The sequence below is a fragment of the Siniperca chuatsi genome, linkage group LG13 (assembly GCF_020085105.1).
Source record: "Siniperca chuatsi isolate FFG_IHB_CAS linkage group LG13, ASM2008510v1, whole genome shotgun sequence".
Taxonomy (NCBI): Eukaryota; Metazoa; Chordata; class Actinopteri; order Centrarchiformes; family Sinipercidae; genus Siniperca; species Siniperca chuatsi.
This window is the reverse complement of record NC_058054.1, coordinates 490,001-512,621: the sequence shown is the minus strand read 5'-3', so window position 1 is coordinate 512,621 and position 22,621 is coordinate 490,001. Positions and strand designations below refer to the sequence as shown.

Genomic DNA, 22,621 nt, shown 5'->3' with positions numbered 1-22,621 from the left:
AATATGAGGTTTTCCTCCTCCAGACATCTTTATAATGCCTGAATAAAAACAGGACGGGCTGCTGGTATCTGTGATAAGAACAGCTGGTTTTATTGGGAACAAAGGTTTTGTCCCAATGACTCAAACAGGAGAGCAGGAATGAGATCAGGACAATGAGAGGAGGAGGTGTTGAAATATCGTTCTATTGACATGAAATTAGTATTTCCTTTCCTTTTCTTTTCAGAGGAAATTAATATTTATTTTGAAGTGTGTGAAGCAGCAGGTTTGCTGCAGTTTTCCTTCTGCTAATATTCGCTATTCAGCAAATACAGATCCAAAATAAAGATCAGACAGTGTGTTGCATTCAGCTATTAAACCCAGTAAAGACACAAAGTTTCCACAGCCATCAGAAATGAGCCGCACTGAAAAACACAACAAAAATTTTTTGAGAGTGTTTTTGTCATAATTACAAGATAACATTTTAGTATGAATCTGCTGTAATTCACAGTAAAATGAACCAGAATGTGGTGAGAATTTAAATATTTAAAGAGTAACTTAACACCTGTTACTCCAGTGTGCTCTGTTACACCTGTAACCACACCCAGCAGTGATGTCACAGTGTACTGACACACCTTGAGGTACACTTCTACATCACTGCAATGAGGTGACAAGTGAAACCACCGGAGGTCAGCAAAAACTAGATTTTCAGGGCAGGTTGAGTTACTCTTTAATGGAAATGTTGAAAGTTGGAGAGTTGTTACTAAAAATAGAGCCATAACATTTTGAAGGATAGGGGAAAGAAAAATGTAGAAGCTGTGAAAAGATGTCACGTTAAAGTCAAAGGTCAACCTGAGGGTGTTACAGTATTTGATGGGAGGGGCTGAAGTAAGATCACCTGTTATTGCGTGGAAGTCGAGACAATGAAAAACTTCTAATAACAATGTACAAATAAATATGAAAAAATCTCAATTTTAAAGATAAACTTTGCATTTAATGATAGAGAAAATTCAGTCAGGGACACAAAACAGAACAGACATTTTTCAGTTAGTGTGATCTTTAAAACATGATGCGTCGTACAGAAGGACAGAACAATCAGGAAGTAAAACACAGTTCAGGTTTCCATCAGTGTGTTCGGCAGCTTCATCAGAGCCATACAGAAACAAACCCACTCCCCAAAACAGAAAATACAAAATCAGATTTATAAAAACATGATTTCAGAAGCGCGTACAGTCCACCTGCCCAGCGCTGCTACAGGATACATGTCAGATATGCTAATGAAGGAGGTGGATCGACCAATCGTGAGGCTGCCGCCGGGTCACACGGGCATCTGCAGCTGTGAGTACTCGTCCTGCCCCTCCTTCTCCTCCAGGTGAGGCTCTGCATCATCAGCATCCAACTGCAGGACCAGAGGTCAGGAGACTGTTGTCATGGTAACAGTACGGTGTCGACAAACCAGACATGATTCACGTTGTTTGATTCACGAGAACTGCTGCAGTGAACAGTTCCAAAACCTGGAAATACTGAAAGCTCTCTGTAGCTAGCATAACACCAGCTAACTACAATTAGCATATGGTGGGATGGGTGGTGGTAAAACTACTGCATAAAAAACTTTACAAGTACAAAAGTATCATAAACAAAATGTACTTAAAGTATATTAAAGTACTCATTATGTGGATATTACTGTCAAATTGTTAAATTATATTATTGTATTATTCTACTGATGCATTAATGTGCAGTTGTTTAAGGAGGAGCTGATTTTAACTACTGATGGGCATTTTATTCTATAACTCATATTTTATAAACTTATCATATACTTCATGTATAAAATCTTAATCTGCAAAGTAACCAGTAACTCCAGCTGTCAGATAAATCTGGTGGAGTAAAAAGTTGAATATTTCTGTCTGAAATGTAGTGAAGTATAAGTACAAAGAAGCAGAAAACAGAAATACTGCAATTTAAGTAAAGTACCTTAAAGTTGTACTTAAGTGTAAAACCATACAGAGCCAACACACGCCTAGATCTCAACCGCTGATATCTGACAACCAATCACCACTTCACATTACTACCATCTGGTCGGAGATACACTTTGAAATGGAGAAGAGCTCACTTCAACTCACTTCAGCTCACTTCAGCTCACTTCAGCTCACTTCAACTCTCTTCAGCTCACTTCAGCTCACTTCAGCATGTGTCTCTGTGTCACTGTGTGTCTGTGTCACTGTGTGTGTGTGCGTGTGTCTGTGTGTGTGTGTGTGTGTGTCACTGTGTGTGTGTGTGTGTGTGTGTGTGTGTCTGTGTGTGTGTGTGTGTGTGTGTGTGTGTGTGTGTGTGTGTGTGTGTGTGTGTGTGTGTGTGTGTGTCACTGTGTGTGTGTGTGTGTTGCTGTGTGTTGCTGTGTTGAACTGGCTGTGAAAACAAATCTCCCTCTGCGATAATAAATATAAATATAAATCTCCTACATTAATGTACTTACCTTTATTTCCATCACTGTGCAGGACACAATAGATGTTAACAGTTAGCATAATAGTTATTATATCCTACCTTATGTTGGCTATTTGTACCTAGCTAATGTTATGCTAGCTATAACCACCTAGCATATCAGACGTTAAGCTGACTGTTTCTGTTAATACCAACTAGCCAAACACCAGCTGAATGCAAACAGCTACTATAATATAGGTACTAAAGCAGCCTGTAACTAGCATGCTAGCAGCTAGTACATATGCTAGGGATCAGATATGCTAGGTGTATGCACCCACTAAAACATTGGCTAACTACAAACAGCTAGCGTAAGGTAGGATATGATATTGTCTGTCTAGTATAATATTGGCTAGTACAAACACCTGTCATTGTGTTTGATGTACCTGCTGTCCATGGGTAGCATAACACCTGCTAGCTACAGACAACTAGCATAGCATCACATATATTTAACTGTGTTTTATTAGTGATGTGACACAGTTGAAGCCTCCTGCTGTCACTACATGTTCTTTAAATGTTCAGCACTTCCATCAGCTGTTGTCACATCCACACAGAAACTCAGACTCACAGATATATGAGCTTATTGGCCAGTTACCAGGTAACTGTTAACAGGTAAAAGTGGGGTTTGTTAGCCGTGTTAGCAGTGACCTGTCCTGCACCCTGTGCTAATGATGATGTCAGGATGACATCAGTGTGAACGAGGTGTGACTCACACTCTGCAGCTCTCTCCAGGTGAAGAGGCGGGGCAGTAGCAGCATCCTCACCGGGATGGTCAGCAGCAGCATAAAGGGGAACGCCAGTGCTGCTGCCGTCGCCATGACGACCCACAGGAGAGACAGACAGGTCAGCTGGACAAGAGTGAACAGGTGCATCCTTAACGTCCGCACCTGTGAGAGAGCAGAAACACAGAGAGATAGATGAGACAGAAACAGGTAGGTTGATGGTCAGTCAGTGTATCTACATGTGATGTGCCTTTTTGTAGAAAATAGTCTGCACAATTGACTTGGACTTGATGTTCCCTTCAAGTCCATATCAAGACAAATAAGCCCCACATCAGTATTCCAAGTCAAGACCAACTTGTCCCAAAAGAAGTTTGAGTACCAATTTAAGTCCCAAGTCAACACCAACAAGTCTTGAGTCAAGTCCCAAGTCAAGACAGGTAAGTCCTAGTGTTAAAACCCAAGTAAAGACCAACAGGTCCAAGTCAAATAAGTAAACAATGTAAACAAGTCATTATTTGTCTGTCTTCTGGTCTGACTGCCAAACATACCTTTACCTCCTGCCTCATGCAACCTGGTTGGCTGATGTCAGATTTATTCAAAGCATAGTCCATTGTCAGGAAAATTAAGAAGTGATTCACTGAGCAATTTTTTACATCATAATTTTTCATGTTTCTGCTTGGGAAGATCATAAAGTCATTCCAAGGCAAAAGGTTTAAGTCCAAGTGAAGCCACGAGTCATTGGTGTTGATGTCAAGTTGCCAGTCTGTTTCAAGTCCACGTCAATCAACTTAAGTCAACACCTCTGGTAGTATGACGGTGTAGTCCCTCATTAGTCCAGGAGTGTTCCATCGTAGAAAAGGTTTCAGTCGTAGTCATCTGGACACTGTTTTCAGAATCAGAATCAAATACGTCAGTCACTATAGGTAGTGACTGACGAATTTGTTCCAGGCCAGAAGGTCAGGCTAACCTTGCGGACATAGTTGTGGTCAGGGTGGTACTTCGGGGGCATTAGCAGCAGGATGAGTCGCTCAGTGAGCTGGATCCCGTTCAGCGACATCACTCCCATGTAGAGGAAAATCCCAAACAGCACCGCCAGAGGGATCTGACGAAGAACCTCCCCGATCACAATGGACAGACCTGAGAGGGGGGGCAGAGACCAGATCAGAAGAAGTAGTAAAGGTAGTAAAAGTAGCAGTAATGGTTGTAGTAGTACTTTACAGTGACAGTCGTACCCACTAAAACAGCCACCAGGAAGCCTGTCACCCTCTGCTCCTTGACCTCCTGGATGCGAGGCTTGTCTCCAGGGGCGACTGCTTTGCTCATGACAGTGAGGGCGTTGGTGTGGGTGACGGAGCGAACGGTGGCGGCTGATAACCAGGGCAAACCAAACAGCGCTGAGACTCCACCCACCACCACGATGATGAGGAGGTCTAGGTGAAAACCAGTTCCCTTCACCAGCATCCTCTCCTTCTTACTGACAATCAACCTGACAGACAGACGCAGGAAAAATTATATTGATACTTTTTTGGTTATTTTAGTTCAGAAAACAAAATAAAACAGAACAAATACAAAGACAAGAAGAAAGTGTTGTACGCTGTGATCTGGGACTCCATGAAGATGAGAATGAAGACAAGAATGGCCGGCAGGATGCTGGCGGCCATCATCCAAACAGGAAACTGCCCGTCCGACCCCAGAGGAGAAATCAGCCAACCACGCTTCTCCGGACTGGACACTGAGAATCCACTGGGCACATTCAGTTTCTGTCAGCCAATAGGAAGATGGGAATTTAAATGTCTGATTCTGTCGCAGTGTGTTGTGTCAACACAAGGTTCACTTTATGAGTGTTAAAATCTGCTCCAGTCTGACCTGGGTGTAGGTGTCCTCCACACTGTAGTCCACCAGCACCATGATGAGGATAGCAATGGGAACCCCAAAGTCTCCAATGATCCTACGAAGCTAAAACATACAGAACCCCAGCTTATTGATCCGTGATTTGTTCCAAACTGCAGACAATGTAAGACTTTACATTTAGACCCAAAATGTCTACTTGAGGTGCACTGGACACTACAACCCAGTGATGTTTTGATAGAGTGCCCAGGTGTAAGACTCATTGTAACTGTAGCCTTTGGTAAATGGCCTTTCTAGTCTTTTTGACTACTTGTATGCGTTGTTTATAACAAAATAATAATTGTTTTATCTTTGTTAAAATGGTGGATCAGATGCTTAAATTTCATTAACTGCAGCTGTACCTAAATCATATGTTCGATTATACCAGTATCTGAAAGAAGGAATAATACAACTTTATTCAACTTTCATATATACCCATACATGTATGTGTACTTGTACCTGTACCTACATGTATGTATGTACCTCCACCTGTACCTACAGCATACCTGTGTATACTGTACTTGTATGTTCCTGTGCCTGCACCTGTATGTACCGCTGTGTATGTGTCTGTACCTGTATCTGTATCCCCACTTGTGCATTTATGTACTGTGCTTATGTACCAGTACCCTTATCTGTATTTAACTGTATCTCTGTGTCTGTATGTACTTATACTTGTGTATGTGTTAAACGTACATGTACCTTTATCTGTACATACCTGTGTGCCTGTATTTGTACCTATGTAGTTATACCGGTGTATACCGTACTTGTAAGTAACTGTACCTGTATGTGCCACTGTGTATGTATGTGTATCTACACTTGTACATACCTGTACATACTGACACCTATGCCAATTCACCGTATCTATACGGGTACATGTAAATCAAATTCAATCTATGTATGTGTATATACCGGTAACTGTACCTGTACTTGTATCTGAATGTACCTGTATCTGTACCAGTGCCTGTTTCTGTGATTGTACCTGTATGTGTATGTACCCATACCCGTATCTACATGTACCTCCAAATGTTCCTATACTCATGTATATAGTACTTGTGTACCTGTTTGTGTATCTACCTGTGCTTTTACCTGTATCTATTCCTGCAAATACTCATACCCGTATGTACCTGTATCTGTACCTGTTACTGTACCTGTACTTGTACTTGTACTTGTAACTGGACCTGTACTTGTACTTGTATGTACTGACCCTGCCGGGGAAGAAGGAGCTGTTCTTGAACTTGCGCAGGTAGAAAGCAATGAAATATGTTCCCGCCATGAGCACAAATGACAGCAGGGCTGTGTTTGGTTCTCCAACAACCTTCTCAGGATTGCCAGAGACTGCGGTGTAGTTGCACAGAGATGGAGATACTGTGTTGTTTCCATGATAACAGTTTTGGAGAGGATGCTCTTGAAAGATCTGGAAAAGACCAACACAGAGAATAAAAAACTCAACGTGGCTCTATGTTGGTCAATGGGAAGCACAAGGCACTGCCTCCTTGTTGTCTTGTCACAATGCATATTTCACTCACCTAAAAAGGAGACCATAAAAATTATGTAAACGGTTGGTTGGTTTTTAATGACGTTTTTTGAAACATCCTGGTTTGTAAAATACAGTGGAAACACAAGAAAAACCTTGCACCAAAGACTCACAAGGATCCTCCTTTAAGTCAATTAGGCCTTGCTTGTTCCTGACCACCTGTTACCTCACCTTGACCAGTTTGGCAAAGGTCTCGTAGATGAAAATGAGGGAGATGAGGAAGGAGAAGATCTCCTGAGTGAAACGGGAGACGAAGCGAACCAGGAAGCTTCCCTCAAAGGCCACTGTGAGGAGAACGATGAGCACGAGCCAGAATCCGATCCACACCCGGCCCGTCAGATACTCAATCCCGTTGTCTTTACAAAACTACACATAAACACACACCAAGTAGGTTTCAGGGGACAGTTAACAAGTTAAACTAAGAAGATAAACAGAAATAAAACTTTGGAAATGATTACCTTTTTTTATTACGGTGCAGGCAGACAATTTTGTGAAATTTTGAGGGTATAATAAAACTATCTGCATCGCAATTTATAGGAGATACCTTTAAAACTACTTATCTTGACAAAAAAGAAATTCTCAAAGCAAGGTTCACTTATTTTGTGTTTCAAAAGCTTTTAACTTGGGATGCAGTGATCCAACTTTTTCTTTCTCATTACCAATTCCGATACCTCAAATCAGGGTATCTATTGATACCAAGTACCGATTCAATACCAGGTTTGTCTTTTCCCACAATGAAAAACTCGTCTGGATCATTTTCATGTAAGGTAACATGAGGTCTGACTTTAGAAGGACATTCACATCTGACACCAGAGACCATCTTTGAACCATCTCCACCATGACTGTCTGTTACCACGTGATCTAATATCCCTTCCTAGGTTACATTCTAACAAGCAAGTCCACAAAATGTGGTTGAAAAATTTGGAAACACAGAGTAACTGGACCTTGTGTTGAGATTTTTTCTTGTTAAGATCCTGTTTCCTGAGTGCTGAGAGAACCTTCAAATACTTATTATCTGATCAAGGGGAAGCATATACAAGGCAAACAAAAGAGGACCCAGGATAGAACCCCTATCCAGAGTAACAGGGAAACTGCTTCCAGACAGACATGTGGCTGTTGAGTTTGTCACATATATTATTTTGATACAGGTGTGTATATTTTCTGTCAGGTAAGCTCACAGTGTAGAAGGCCTCTTCAAACACCAGCAGCGGTCCAGAGAAGCCAATCACAAGTAGAGGCTGAGCACCCAGAACGCTGAACACTATGCCCTGCATCGCCGTGGCAACTATCAGCTCCGACACACCAATCAGACCCTCAGTTTTCTCACCTGTGTCACAGGAAAGAGAAAATAGCTATAGAACCTTCACAGTCAAAGATCTTTGAAAACAACATTTGGTCTAATGATTTAAGAAGAGTCTTTGAGAATCCAGGCAGCCTTTGCTTCAATCAACTTGTAGCGATTTGAAACCTGTTTCAACCAACCTCAACAGGTGGTTCAGTCTCTGAATTGCTGAATTTCCCCTCTGGGGAGCAATAAAGGCTCATCTTATCTCTGTCAATGTGTTTCTGAAGTCCAGACTCACCCAGAAGTCCACCAAAGGTGATGGCAGGTGACAGCGCGGCAAAGTAGATGAAGATGATGGCGGCCATGCACTGAGGGTTCAGAGCATCTCGAAGGTCACTGAGGTATTGAGGGTAGCGCCGTGTCACGTCTTTGATCAGACCTCCGAAAAGACGGCCTGAACGTCTCAGGGGCTCATCACAGGGTTTGGAGGGAACGAGGGAGTCTGGAAGATAAGAATGGAGCTCTTTTACGGTCTGGTCATTGAGCTGACATCACAACATTACACATCACATCAAAACATCAACATAAGGATTTACCTTGCAAAGAGGATGGGGACGTTTCAGCAAGATGGCCATTTCAAACTCAAATCCTTCCAAAAGTCCCTCTTTAAGTCCTCATTTTACTTTATTTTACAAGATTCAGTGAAACGCTTCAAGACTAAGCTCAACTTCGCCAGTCAGCATGTCCCCAGAAGAAGTTACAATGCTAATTCAGCAGCCCACAGAGGCTCAGAGACTGTGGTTGAGATGCTGGATGACATACTTGACATACTTACTTGAGAGCACTGAAACTGATAGAAATCATCGAAAATGGACAAATACGCAGGGTATTCCTTTGTTGCATGTCATCTCCTGTCTCTCCCCTCACTTCCTGTCAGCCTCTCACTGTCTCTCTCTAATAAAGGCTAAAATGTCCCAAAACATACTTGGTAACAAACACAATTGATATAAGAAGAGCACCAATTTAACAAGGTCTTCCTATGATAACCGACCTTCATCCTGTTGAATGCTTGTCTGTTTCTCCTGCAGTTTGCCGCTCTGCTCCTCCTCCCTTTTTCGGAGCATTTCTCGTTGGAAACGAGCGACCGAGTGGAGCAGCTCATCGCCGCCGACCTCCGAGGGAGGAAGGACGACACTACAGTCCAAAAAACGGTTGATGGCTGTCAGCAGATCCTGGCGGTCGTCGGCCTGGTACGCCGCCTCGTGGAAGTGCTGAAGGAGCAGACAGACGCAGAATTCATTACACCATTTACCTCATTACGTGGGTTCAAGGCAGTACAGCAGCTTCAGGATACTGAGTCATTATTTGGCTCCATCTGGTGGTTATATCCAAAAAAGTTGCAGACAGCGCACTCACGCAGGGACTCACCTTGTCTGACATGAGCGTGGAGATGGAGCGTCCAATCTGGTGGTAGTCGATGTTGGCGGTGGGTGGGCCCAGCAGGAGGAAGAGGAACCTCACGGGGACAGGAACCTCCAGGACGGACTCCAGCAGGACCGCCTCCTGCAGCCGCACAAACGCCATGGAGGGTTGGTCCAGGAAGCCCACACTGCCTGCAGACACAGCAGAGGGATGCACTAAAGTCATCGTACCTGGTGCTCCACAGATCGACACATGAATGAAGGTGATGATGTATGTTACATGTATGTGATGCGTACCCACGAGGACGACGGTGGCCTCGGCTCTCTCTGGGATCTTCTCCATCAGCTTCACTTCATGTTTGGATCTGGAGTGACTGAGGGGCGGGGCTTCTATCTGAACGCACACACACACACACAAACATACAGTATATACGCATCAGATTAATGGAGGCGTAAAATAAATCAGTAAATCCTAACAAGTTGATAGTTCTGCCATTCACTCACCTGGCTTCTCCTACCACTGCTACCCTGATGACATCCAGCTATTCTTCTCATTCCCCCCATCTGACATTGAGCTGTGTCAGTGTTTGCCTGGCAGATATCTCAGAACGGATGTCAAGGCAGCACCTAAAGCTCAACTTGGACATGACTGAGCATGAGAGGATGCCTGCGTCAAAACCTGTCCATCACCACTGACAATACTGTGGTGGTACCAACTCGGACAGTGAGGAACCTGCACTATGAAACAACAATCCCAAATCCATGAAGAGTTTAAGGTGTTATTAAGGTTATGGGATTTTGGTTTATGTTAGGACTCAGCTGCTAATTAATGAGATTTTAAGGGATTCTTATTCAGTATTCAGATATTTAACAAGTTTATCAGAATTGGGATAAATTAATGGAAACATTGATGGACTGGATTTTTACCGTAATTGAAAATTTAAGGCCCTTTTAAGGTATAAATTAAAGGATGGCATGTTATTTGGTCAGTTATCCCTTAAAGCCTAGTAGATAATTCATTTAAAATACCTTAATATAATACATTAATTATTAATTACCCACTTGAGGCCGGACAGCAGGGTCACTGTCCATCCTCCACAGCAATCTGAAATCCACCTTTTCAGACTACATCTCCGCACCCCATGACATAACTTACATGTGTCTCTTGCTTTCATTTGTTTGTTTAGGATACAGCGATGCACATACACATCGTTTTTATCCCAAAAAAGTCTACCTTTACACACACTTTGACATGTGGACAGGAGGAGGGGGGATTGAACCACCAACCCTATGATCAGTGGACGACCCGCTCTACCTCTTGAGCCACAGCCACTTCATGGCATCAGTCTTGGAACAAAAAAAGCCAAATGAATGTAATGTGATGCAACGCTAACTCATCAGCCTCTGCTGGTCACATGACCCTCAAATAGCTACAGGCGGAAAACAGGTGTTATCACTCGTATTGGTTCATTTTCCCTCCACCGACGCTTTAGATTATTAAAGACAAACTTTCAGTCTTCAACAGGTGACCAACAGACAGAAAGTAGACTGATGTGGTTTAAACAGCTGTCTGCTTGTCTGTTTTTATTTTATACCTTGTTCTTCTCTCCGTCAGCCTCTCTGTGATTCGTCAGATTGATGGAGGGCTCTAATTGGCCGTTGTGTCTATCCATCAGGGCGGCCATGTTGGCTGCAGAGATGTTCTTGCTGAACAAGCTGTGATCTTTCTCATCACTGGGGTGACTGATGAAACAAACAAACAATATATATTATTATATTTGTGAAACAAATGTTCCCGTTCCTTTCCTGAGCAGGAGTGCATGGATGAATCACTGGATGGATCAATTAATTAATTAATTAATGGATGGATTGATGATGGATGAATGGATGGATGAATCATTGGATGAATGGATGGATGAATGGATGGATGGACGACTGGATGGATGGCAGGATCATTGGATGAATGGATGAATGGATGGATCATTGGATGGATGGATGGATGGATGGATGGATGGATGGATGGATCATTGGATCATTGGATGAATGAATGGATGGATGGATGGATGGATGGATGGATGGATGGATGGATGGATGGATGGACGACTAGATGGATGGATGGATCATTGGATGGATGGGTGGATGGATCATTGGATGAATGGATGAATGGATGGATGGGTGGATGGATGGATGGATGGATGGATGGATGGATGGATGAATGGATGGATGGATGAATGGATGAATGGATGGATCATTGGATGGATGGATGAATGGATGGATGAATCATTGGATGAATGGATGAATGGATGAATGGATGGATGAATGGATGGATGGACGACTGGATGGATGGCAGGATCATTGGATGAATGGATGAATGGATGGATCATTGGATGGATGGATGGATGGATGGATGGATGATGGATGGATGGATGGATGGATGGATGGATGGATGGATGGATGGATGGATCAATGGATGAATGAATGGATGGATGGATGGATGGATGACTGGATGGATGGATGGATCATTGGATGGATGGATGGATCATTGGATCATTGGATGAATGAATGAATGGATGGATGGATGGATGGATGGATGACTGGATGGATGGATGGATCATTGGATGATGGATGGATGACTGGATGGATGGATAGATAGATGGATGGATGGATGACTGGATGGGCAGATAGATGATGGATGGATGAATGGATGGATGGATGGATGACTGGATGGATGGATGGATGAATGAATGGATGGATGGATGGATGGATGGATGGATGGATGAATGGATGGATGGATGGATGGATGGATGGATGGATGGATGGATCACTGGACCACTGGATGACTGGATCAATGAATGGATGGATGACTGGATGGATGGATGGATGAATGAATGAATGGATGGATGGATGGATGGATAGATGGATGATAGACGGATGGATGGCAGGATCAATGAATGAATGAATGGATGATAGATGGATGGATGGATGGATGGATGGATGGATGGATGGATGGATGGATCACTGGACCACTGGATGACTGGATCAATGAATGGATGGATGACTGGATAGATGGATAGATGGATGATAGACGGATGGATGACTGGATCAATGAATGAATGAATGGATGATAGATGGATGGATGGATGGATGGATGGATGGATGGATGGATGGATGGATGGATGGATGGATGGATGGATCACTGGACCACTGGATGACTGGATCAATGAATGGATGGATGACTGGATAGATGGATAGATGGATGATAGACGGATGGATGACTGGATCAATGAATGGATGGATGGATAGATGGATGATAGACGGATGGATGGCAGGATCAATGAATGAATGAATGGATGATAGATGGATGGATGACTGGATAGATGGATAGATGGATGATAGATGGATGGATGGGCAGATAGATGTAGTTAGGACATGAACCTGTGTCTGAGCAGCAGAGCTTTGAGGACGTTGGCTCGGTCTTCAGCTTTGATCTGATCTGAGATGACCATCTGCTCCACCACCTGCTGAGCGATGCCCGGCAGAGTCCTCTGCTTCAGGTCCAGGAGAACCGCCCCTGAAACCACAACGCCATGACATCACACACTGACATCACCACAGACTTTACATCACGACAAACTGACATAACGTAGTCCTCTCATTTTTCGTTGTCATTTCTCAGTGTATGCCGATGACCCACTGACCTCAACATGCTAAAGACATTTTTAAGACTACGTCCAAACAACATCACACCTGTTGCATCATCATTGCACTGGCTTGCAATGTGTTTTAGGATTGATGGTAACATCTTATTGATTACTTTTAAGCCTCTTTGTGGCCTATATTTCTGACCTTTCAGTCCCATACTAGGCTAAGGTCTTTATCTGTCCTACAGGGGCTAGAGGGCTCTATAAAGGACAAAACACATATCTCCTCTCTTCTCAGCTGAAAATGCCTTGTTATTGAGTAAATATTAAGGGTTTTTCCCCCTTAAACCGTGAAGATAATTCATCAAAAACCTATTGATATATTATAATCCAATTATTTATCCATTCATTAACCTGTAATTTGGGGCGAACCCCTGAATTTGCACCCCTAAATAGAAAAATTAGTTCATTTCAAGTCACAAATTAAGGGGTACCTGTAATGTTATTTTGTTCATTTTAAGGGATTTTTAACACTTCAAATCCCCTTAATGGAAAGGGGAAAGTCATGAAGCCCTCAAACTCTACTTAATGCGTTCATTAAGGGCTTTTCAAATTAATGGACAAAAGAATGATCTCTGGCTACAAACACACTGTTTTAGATTAAGATGTTTGCTGTGTTTTCAGGGGAAATTAAGGATTAATTAAGGGGTTTTTAAGGAAAGTTTAAAATAATGTGCAGTGTCAGTATTTGTCCACTGGAGGGCAGCAGAGCGCCTCCTCACCGTGGGAGATGGTTTTTCGGAGCTCCAGCAGGGAGCGGAAGGACAGGGAGGGGATGTGAGGTCTCCCCCAGCGCTCCGTCTCCTCCTCCACCTCCTCCTCAAACTTGATCCATCGAGCCGTCTCCCTCCACTGCAGCTCCTGGTTTCTGTCAATCACCAGCTCGTTCAGCTCCACAAACACCTGGACACACACAAACACTTTGACTTACATTCATTCCCTGTGCATTTACACCGACCGTTACCATCACCACTACACTACCCCCAACCCGAATCTAAATTTAACCCGCCTACGACCAGGTCTTTACCATAAAATGTAATGGTTCACCTTGTGGGGACCTGCTTTTCGTCCCCAATGGGAGCTATGTCTCGCTAATGTCAGTGTGTTAACAGATTTACATCCCCACAACGTGACTACACACATGCATGTGTTTACTGTGAGGACACTGTATTGACTTACATTGATTCCCTGGAGGCTTGTCTTTACCATAACCACTAACCACTAACCACAACCCTAACCTTTACCTTAACCAAACCTGCCTAAAACCAACTCTTAACCCTAAAATGTAATGCTTGTTGTCCCCGTATTGTTACTGCGTGAACAGATACACGTAGCTACAACGACATCAATACAAGTACACATACAATCATAAGTTTGTTTACAGTTTATTCCACAGGATGAACAGCGTCCTCACAAGTATAATAAACAAACCTATATATTCGTGTCCTTACAGTTATATTATGGGGTCCTCAACTCCTATTGGGGACAAAAGGCAGGTCCCCACAAGGTGAACCATTAATGTTTACATATCAGACTTGGTTTTAGGCAAGTTAGGTACGTTTATCCTGTGGAGGTTAACACTAAAACCCGGTCTAAACCGGTGTAAACCCTCAAGCCTTTAAACCTATGGAGACCAGAAAGCCCTCACAAGGAGATAAATACCATTTCACACACACAGACACGCCGACTGAATGGAAACATGTTTTGTTAAACTGTTGTTTCCAAGATCAACAATGAACCTTCAAGCAAACAAAACCAGGCTAAACCAGGCTAAATCCCACTCTGTGATTAAACAGGACCAAACCGGACGAAAGTGGACGAAATAAATGAGACCAAACCAAGTTAAACGTCTACAAACCTGACAAAAATAGATTTCAGGCTAAATTATCAGTCATAAATCAGGAAAAAACAAGTCATTTGGCTCAACCAGGACAAACCAGGACAAACCAGGACAAACCAGGACAAACATGGAACACAAGAAAAAAACAAGCAAAGTTCAACTAAATTAAGACTTAACCCAAACTAAACCAGGACAACTCAGCCTGTACCTTTCTGTGTCGACTCTTCAGGTCCAAACCGACCATCCTGAAGCCCAAAACAAACTGAACCGAGAGACAGACTGACCTCTGAGTTTACCTCCCTCTTACCTGTCTCACTCTGCCTTTCTCTCTCTCTTTCATTACTCTCAGTGTCCAGTTTGTCACCCATTCACAATACCACCGGGATTAACCTGCTCAGACTCCCGGCTCGTCTTTCGTCCCTCCTGTCAGCCTCATTCTGGACATTCCTATTGTTTTGTTGTCGTCTTACAGCAAAGAATCGCATCACACAGACCGTCTGCTTCTGTTCACACCAGACCTGAACCAGCAACCGATGAACCTGTTAACCTGAACTCTGTCAAAGTCTAAACCATCTCTGAGCCTTAAACAACGTCCAAAACAGCAAGAGAAAGAATTCTGCGTCCAGTACAGAGATACGTCCAGCGTTTATCTAGCAGCAGGAAACTCCTAGCTTAGCTAATCTTCTTTATCAAAACATCAGTCCAGAACTTCCAGTGAACATCTTTAAGTCGTCATCACTGGGCCACTGAGCGGTTACCATTTAAAATATAAACCAAGGCTGGTTTAAGTTTTAAGTAAGAGATTGCAGTTAAACTGCCCTAAGAGATGAAGAGTCAAAAGACAGAAGAAAAGCAGTTGAGAACTGAAATGCCATTTGCAGTTAAACTGCCATTTGAAGAGTAAGAGATGAAAGCAGTTAAACCGACATTTGAAGAGTAAGAGATGAAAGCAGTTGAATTTCAAGTTGAAGTTGAAGCGCCAGAGGTAGTGGAAATGTGTGCACTGTAAGCAGTTGAAGTGTCAGTTGTTGCAGCAGTTTAAAGTGTGAGATGAAGTTAGTTGAAGTGTCAGGTTATGTTTACTGTGAGTTATAATAATGAAAACGAAGAATCCTGGGCCCCACCCTCTGACCTCATGAGGTGTGCGGTCTGGTTGAAGGTGTTGGAGGTGATGAAGGTGTTGGAAGTGTGACTGTGTTCGGCTGCTGATCTGATCTTTGGTGACGTGGACGATCGGCCCTTTGGAGCTCCGCCTCACCAGGTGACGCCGCACTGCCGGAACGTCGTCCAATCGGTGACCTGCGGGGGCGGGACCAGAGTGTGGGGCGGGGTCAGAGCACAGAGGTCAGAGGTTAAAACCTGATTCTAACCAAGAACACATTCCTTCTTTATTCTTTATTTTTTATTTCTTTAACATAACACCATAACATAATCACCCCTCCCTAACTGTGACGTAAGAGACAAGACTCTGATATGTTGGACCCCCCCAGCTGTGTTAGCAGCTGCAGCACCCAGTATAAAAAGCAGAACACTGGCTAACTGTGGCCTCAGTGTGCCTCTCACACAGAGCTGCTGGTAGCATTAGCATTAGCATTAGCATTAGCATGACTGATTAACACTGGTGGGGCTACACAGCGGGGCTACGGCTACATACTGATCACCAGCTGGGCTACGGCTACATACTGATCACCAGCGGGGCTACGGCTACGTACTGATCACCAGCTGGGCTACGGCTACATACTGATCACCAGCGGGGCTACGGCTACGTACTGATCACCAGCTGGGCTACGGCTACATACTGATCACCAGCGGGGCTACGGCTACGTACTGATCACCAGCGGTCAACGCTCCAGCAGACTTCCTGTCTGTCCAGCAGAGACATAGAGAGTCTGACAGTAGCTGGAGGTTTTATCTTATACCCACCTGGTACTTAATTTATTTTCTGACCTGTTTTATAGTGTTTTATATTATATTGTTTGCTAGTACTTTCTCCTGTGTGCACTGACGTAAAGGCGAGCTGCTGTAACAAAGAGTTTCCCTTCGGGGATCAATAAAGGATTTCTGTTTCTGATTATCTCTGACTACCAGCTAAGCGTCTCTGTCCACGCTACACTGAGCGCTGGTCAGTCAGTCTCCCCGTCTCCCCTCACCCTCCACCTCACACACTGTACATTTTTAAATGAGGGTGTAGTTACCCTTTAATGTGAACACAGACACACACACTCTCTGTGGTCTCACGGGAACTTTCTGCAGTCTAACAGAGTTTCAGGCTCGATTTAACTTCAGTGGAGAATCAGTAAGACGAGACATGAACTCAAACAAACACACACACAGGTGTGTTCGCTCTCTGCAGTAATCAGCAGGTGAGCAGAGTTTCAGGTTTCTGTAAAAATTAGATTCATCTCGTTTTCCTGGAAATAATCAACACAAGCAGCCAATCACATTCCAACAGTGAGAGTCAGCTGACCGGCGCCCTCTACCTGCCGTCAGTGAAATCTGGTGGTGAGCGAAGCAAAAAAAGGAACAAAAAGGAAAACTGCAGTGAATCATAGTCTGAAGATGTGTGAGCCAAAACAAATTGTTATATTATATTTCTGCAAATGTGTTTATTATTAGGAGAACTGTTTATTTTAGGTATTATTTTTTATTTTGTTAAAAACAACAACCTTGAGTTCATTTTACATTTTATTTGTCTAGGTTACTGTTCGTGTGTGTTTAGTCGTCTTTAAGTGAAGAAGGTGGAGAAGTTCACTGAAAAGTGTTTCGTATGAAGGTTATAGTATAAGTAAGAGCAGGAAGTCAAACCCAGAGGACCTCCACTCTTCTTCAGGGCTTTGAGTTATTACTACGAGTCAAAACACTTGTTTCTGCCTTAAAGTCATTCTATACAGATATTGTATGGTTTGGGAATAAGTTGTGTTACATACGATGAAGTAAACTGTGATCTGTTTAAAGCTTCACAGGTTTGGCCTGACAGAGGAGGTTATTCTGTTTCAGTGATTCCAGTTGCAGGTCGCTGCTCGCTCACATGTTTTATATATATTCTTTCATTTTTGGAGCTTAATTTTCAAATCTCTGTCAGATATTTTTGAACGGCAGATAAACACAAATCCTCTGACTGCAGTCTTTGCTGTCTTAGGTGATTTTAGTGATTTTAAGTACTGTACTGAAGTACAAATTCAAGGTACTTGTACTTTACCTGAGTATTTCCATTTTAAGCTACTTTATACTTCCACTCCACGTCTCAGAGGAAATATTGGACTTTTTACTGCACTGCGTTTGTCTGACGGCTTCAGTTACTAATTGATTTTCAGATTACACTTTTTCATCCCCTTCCTGTCCGGTGAAAACCTCGTATCTCCAGGTACTCCAGAATCAGACAAAGAATTTCCTTTATTGATCCTGAATCAGAAATCCTTTATTGATCCTGAAGGGAAACAGCAGCTCGTCTTTACGTCAGTGCACACAGGAGAAAGTACTAGCAAACAATATGATAAACTATAAACACTATAAAACAGGTCAGAAAATAAATTAAGTATCAGGTCGGTATAAGTATAAATACCTGTATGGTATATGTGCTGAGGAAACTCTCCTCCTCCTGAAGCTGAATAAACCCTTTAACCCCCCCTCGGATCAGCTGAAAACAGGCTGTTTCTCTGATACGTGGTTCTCGCAGGACGGCGACGCTGCAGACACCTGATGGTCTTATAGACCATGATGCATTGCTGCAGGTTAAACTGCCCAACAGGATATAAAGCAGTTAAAATGAGCTCAGCCTGAAACATCTGCAGCAGTAAAATGCAACACACACATGAATGCAGCAGGAATATGAATCCAGAAACATCAGATATAATAAACACTGACAGGAAGCGTTTTACTGCACAGGGACGACTCTCACTTTTAATCAAAGTACCTGTTCCTGATAATATAAACATACTTTTACTTCAGTAAGATTTTAAATGCAGAACGTTTACTTGGAGTGGAGTATTTTCACAGAGTGGTGTTATTCCTTTCCTCCAGTAAAAGATCTGGATATTTCTTCCACCACTGCAGGTGGGAGTAGCCTCTTAACTAGATCCAAATACACAGCTACAACCTTTGTAACACGACCAGAACGTGGGTTCATTTAATGGAACTGGCAGTGATGCAGCACCGTAAATAAGAGAAGCTCATGAACGAGCTTTGTGGCTTCCCTAACAAAAGCAAGAAAACATGGCAGACTTTTTGTGAATTACAATAAAACTATAACTCATTTCAATTAATGATCATTTTCATCACTGGTCTGTAAACACATCACACTCTTGTACCCGTGTCTTCCAGTTCGTGTATTAATTGAGCTTTTGTTCAGTATTTGTACGTTTTAGTTTCCATCAGGTCAGAATTTATCAGCTTTTTGCTTTCAAGCCTCAAGTCCTGATTTTAGTTTAACTTGAGTCCAAATCACAAGTTTACATCTCTGACATTGTTAAAATTCTTTTAAATAATAATATAATTATATAATTGTATACTGCATTTACATAGAAGTGGGGATATCTCAGGTATGTTTCCATCAGTTTATATCGCAGATTAAACAAACTCAGCAGGTCTTACTGAAAGTAGAATCAGAGTAGAAGCAGGTGAATACTCACTGAGATCAGCCTTCAGTCTGTCAAACAACAAACAGTTGAAATATTCGATCACAACCAGAGACTGACTTCGTGTTCATCTGAAAGACCGACAGTTCTCCACAATCAGACGCACACAGTAACAATAGAAAGAGGCTGTGGGCTCAGCGTGTAGGATGTCAGCATTGTGGTCAGGTCAGCAGCAGCTTCAGGTCACATGTTGAAGATCAAGAACTGACAGAAAGCTCTTTCATGTTGGAAAACATTCCTTCATAATTGACACATAGTTGTTGCTGTGCGTTTTCTGCCTTTCACCCAGTACCCCCAAATCCTGAAGGCCACATCTCCATAAATCTGTAGCTTCTTATCTCATCTTCACGAAGGTCACCAGACTGAGAGTCTGCCGCCATGCTAGCAGCTCTGTGAGGCTGTACTGAGACACAGTGGTGCTTTGAGCTAAATGCTAACATCAGCATGCTAACATGCTAACATGAACGTCATTAGTTCTGCAGGTATTTGGTCAGAAGCCAAAGTATTGGACATATTGAAATGCTGACCTGATGATGGCGCTAGATGAAGAGTCAGAGGAGTTATTACAGTTCACAATATAGTAAAAGTTAAAGTCTATTTTTAAGTGTAAAGTTGTACATAAAGTTACATATAAAACATGATGGTAAATGTAAAGTTATATCTAAAGTGTGGAGTTAAATGTGAGGTATAGTGTTATGTGTAAAATTATATGTAATTTATTAAGGCGTATTGTATGTAAAATTGCATGTAAAGAGAAAATTAAATTTACATATAACGAGTGTAGTTTGAAGCAGGTTTACTGACTCTTGATGCCGTCCAGGTCGACAGACATCAGTGTTTCAGCCTCTTCAGCATCATCACTGGCGACACTCGTCATGATGCAGCCAGGTGAGAGGCCGTTGTGATTGGTCGAGGTGGTGGGTGGGTCACTGTGAAGGGGAGGAGTTACTCGACTAAAATCCCATGTTTAAAGGTCCCGACCGGATTTTTGTTAACAAATCATCAGGTGTGTTACTCACTTGGTGGGTGTGGTCGTTCGTCCCTCCTCTCCATCATTCTGACTGTAGGACTCTTCCTCGCCCTCCTCTTCCTCCTGGTCTTCTTCTATGGTGGCTGCAGTGTTAGGGGTGGACCCTCGCCTTGCCTCCTTCCTCCCCTCGTTGGTCCTCTTCCTCCTGCTGTCAGTGGGCGGTTTGGACAGAGGATGATGGACGTGGAGAGAAAAGTGACGGTGATCTGCAGCAAAATTATATTTATGACTGTTATAAATGTTACAATACAAGTGGAATTCAATGAAAAAAGCATCAAAGTAATAGTAATGAGGAAGAATCAGTCCCTTAACCCAGAATTCCCAAGAACCTCTAGTACATCTTCAATGATCCCAGGACCTTCATCTTCTGAAAACAACCTTTGACCTCAGCAACAACCCCTGGAACCTCTTTAAAGACCACCTCATCATTGAAGCACGAGTCTCCTTGAGAATCCATGGAACTTCCTCCAAAACCCCACTTGAACCTCCTCAACGATCCCTGGATTTGAGCACGAAAGTTAAATCCGAGAATCTATTTTTCCCAAGGACTAAGACTAAACTTGTCAAACTCAACTCCCTTAAAGATCCATTAAGCCCTCTGTGGAACCTCCTCAATGTCTCTAGAACTCTATTAAAGATCTGTGGAACCTTCTGGAACCAGATTAGTTTGGAATCTCACCAAAGAAGGCAAAACCATTCTGAATGTCTTTAGGATCAATCCACCTGAAGCTTTTAAAGCAAGAAGAACAACACTGTCAAACAGAGATTCTGAAAGATGACTGGAACTGCAAATATTTGTTGAACCTCTTTAAAGAACCTGGAACCTCCTTCACCTCTATCCTGGGACCTTCCAATAACTGCTGGAACCCTCTCCAAGATTCCTAAAGTATCCCTGATACTTTCTCAAAGACCCTGCAAACAGGAAGAACAGGAACCGCATTAAACTTCTTAACAAACTGTAGAACATCCTCAAAGATGGTGGAACCCCCTCAACTTCATCAGTGTTTTCTAGAACCCTATCAAGAACCCTTAGAACCACCTAAACCACCCTGGAATCACTGCCAGAACCTTACAACATCCTAAAAATGCTTGAACGTGATCAAATACTTCAAATGTCCCATGAACCTTATCAAAAAACCTGGAGCCTCCTGAAGGGTGCAGTGGTTCTTGACAGTGGAGCCTCCTCAAGAACCCCTGGAAGTTTCTAAACAATCCACAGAACTAAACTACTAAATCACCTAGAACGGTAATGGTCCCTTGGAACTCCCAAAAAGTCAATGAGTAGGAACCTCAGGAACCTTCTCAGCAACTTCATTTCTAGGAAGTCCTCAAAATACTGGCACCCCAACATAGACATGTTGGACCTCCTCATGTTCCCCTGAAATATCCTTAGGGTCTCTTCGAACCCAGACAAGAACCCCTAAATTGTCCTAAAACACACTGAAACCACTGCCAGCTGCTTGAACTTGATCAAAGACTCCTTGAATCTTCTCAAATAGCTCTTGAACCTGTTTAAAGAACCTGGAACCTCCTTGATTCCCTGCTGGGGCCTTCTCAATAACTGCTGGTACCCTAGAGCACCTAAGTCGTTCTTGACGAAGTGAAACCTCCTCAAGAGCCCCTAAAACTTTTTAAAATCTCCTAGAACCCTGTAATGCACCCCGAAACTCCTAGAGCCTCTTGAAACACCCCAGAACCACTGCCAGAACCTTTATAACCTCCTAGATAGATAGATAGATAGATAGATAGATAGATAGATAGATAGATAGATAGATAGATAGATAGATAGATAGATAGATAGATAGATAGATAGATAGATAGATAGATAGATAGATAGATGTAATTTATTGATCCCAAATTGGGAAATTCTTGAGAGATGCTTGAACTTCATCCAAGACTCCTTAAACCTCCTTATGAACCCCTGAAACCAGGTAAGTTTTGGTGTCTCACCTTCAAAGTCCTGCTCATCGTAGGTTCTGTGTTTTTCTGGCGGGCCGCGAGCTGCAGGACAAAGGATCTGCTGAAAACCCTGAACATCAAAGGCCTTGTTCAGATCCTCCTCTTCTTCATCACTATGGCAACGTGGAGGAGGAGGAGGAGACAGAGACTGGAGAAG

At 42.8% G+C, this 22,621-nt stretch overlaps 1 protein-coding gene across 3 annotated transcripts in view; it reads right to left on the bottom strand.

Annotated features, from left to right (window-relative positions):
* Positions 1–944: 944 nt before the first annotated feature.
* The window catches only part of slc4a2a (solute carrier family 4 member 2a), a 33,532-nt gene continuing 11,855 nt past the window's right edge, over positions 945–22,621 (bottom strand). For 2 of the 3 annotated variants that reach the window (XM_044219553.1, XM_044219554.1), the window contains exons 3-22: positions 22,456–22,612; positions 20,495–20,711; positions 20,280–20,404; positions 15,974–16,140; positions 13,724–13,904; positions 12,736–12,871; positions 10,896–11,043; positions 9,598–9,694; positions 9,308–9,492; positions 8,931–9,150; positions 8,178–8,381; positions 7,773–7,921; positions 6,766–6,960; positions 6,265–6,474; positions 5,040–5,129; positions 4,767–4,933; positions 4,406–4,659; positions 4,141–4,310; positions 3,165–3,338; positions 945–1,375 (exon numbers count right to left, since the gene is read on the bottom strand). In XM_044219553.1, the coding sequence (XP_044075488.1) occupies positions 1,295–1,375; positions 3,165–3,338; positions 4,141–4,310; positions 4,406–4,659; positions 4,767–4,933; positions 5,040–5,129; positions 6,265–6,474; positions 6,766–6,960; positions 7,773–7,921; positions 8,178–8,381; positions 8,931–9,150; positions 9,308–9,492; positions 9,598–9,694; positions 10,896–11,043; positions 12,736–12,871; positions 13,724–13,904; positions 15,974–16,140; positions 20,280–20,404; positions 20,495–20,711; positions 22,456–22,612 (3,327 nt within the window). In that variant the 3' untranslated portion in view covers positions 945–1,294. Of the gene's footprint in view, positions 1,376–3,164; positions 3,339–4,140; positions 4,311–4,405; positions 4,660–4,766; positions 4,934–5,039; positions 5,130–6,264; positions 6,475–6,765; positions 6,961–7,772; positions 7,922–8,177; positions 8,382–8,930; positions 9,151–9,307; positions 9,493–9,597; positions 9,695–10,895; positions 11,044–12,735; positions 12,872–13,723; positions 13,905–15,049; positions 15,180–15,973; positions 16,141–20,279; positions 20,405–20,494; positions 20,712–22,455; positions 22,613–22,621 lie in introns of those variants that run through there. The other variant, XM_044219555.1, reaches the window with a different exon arrangement.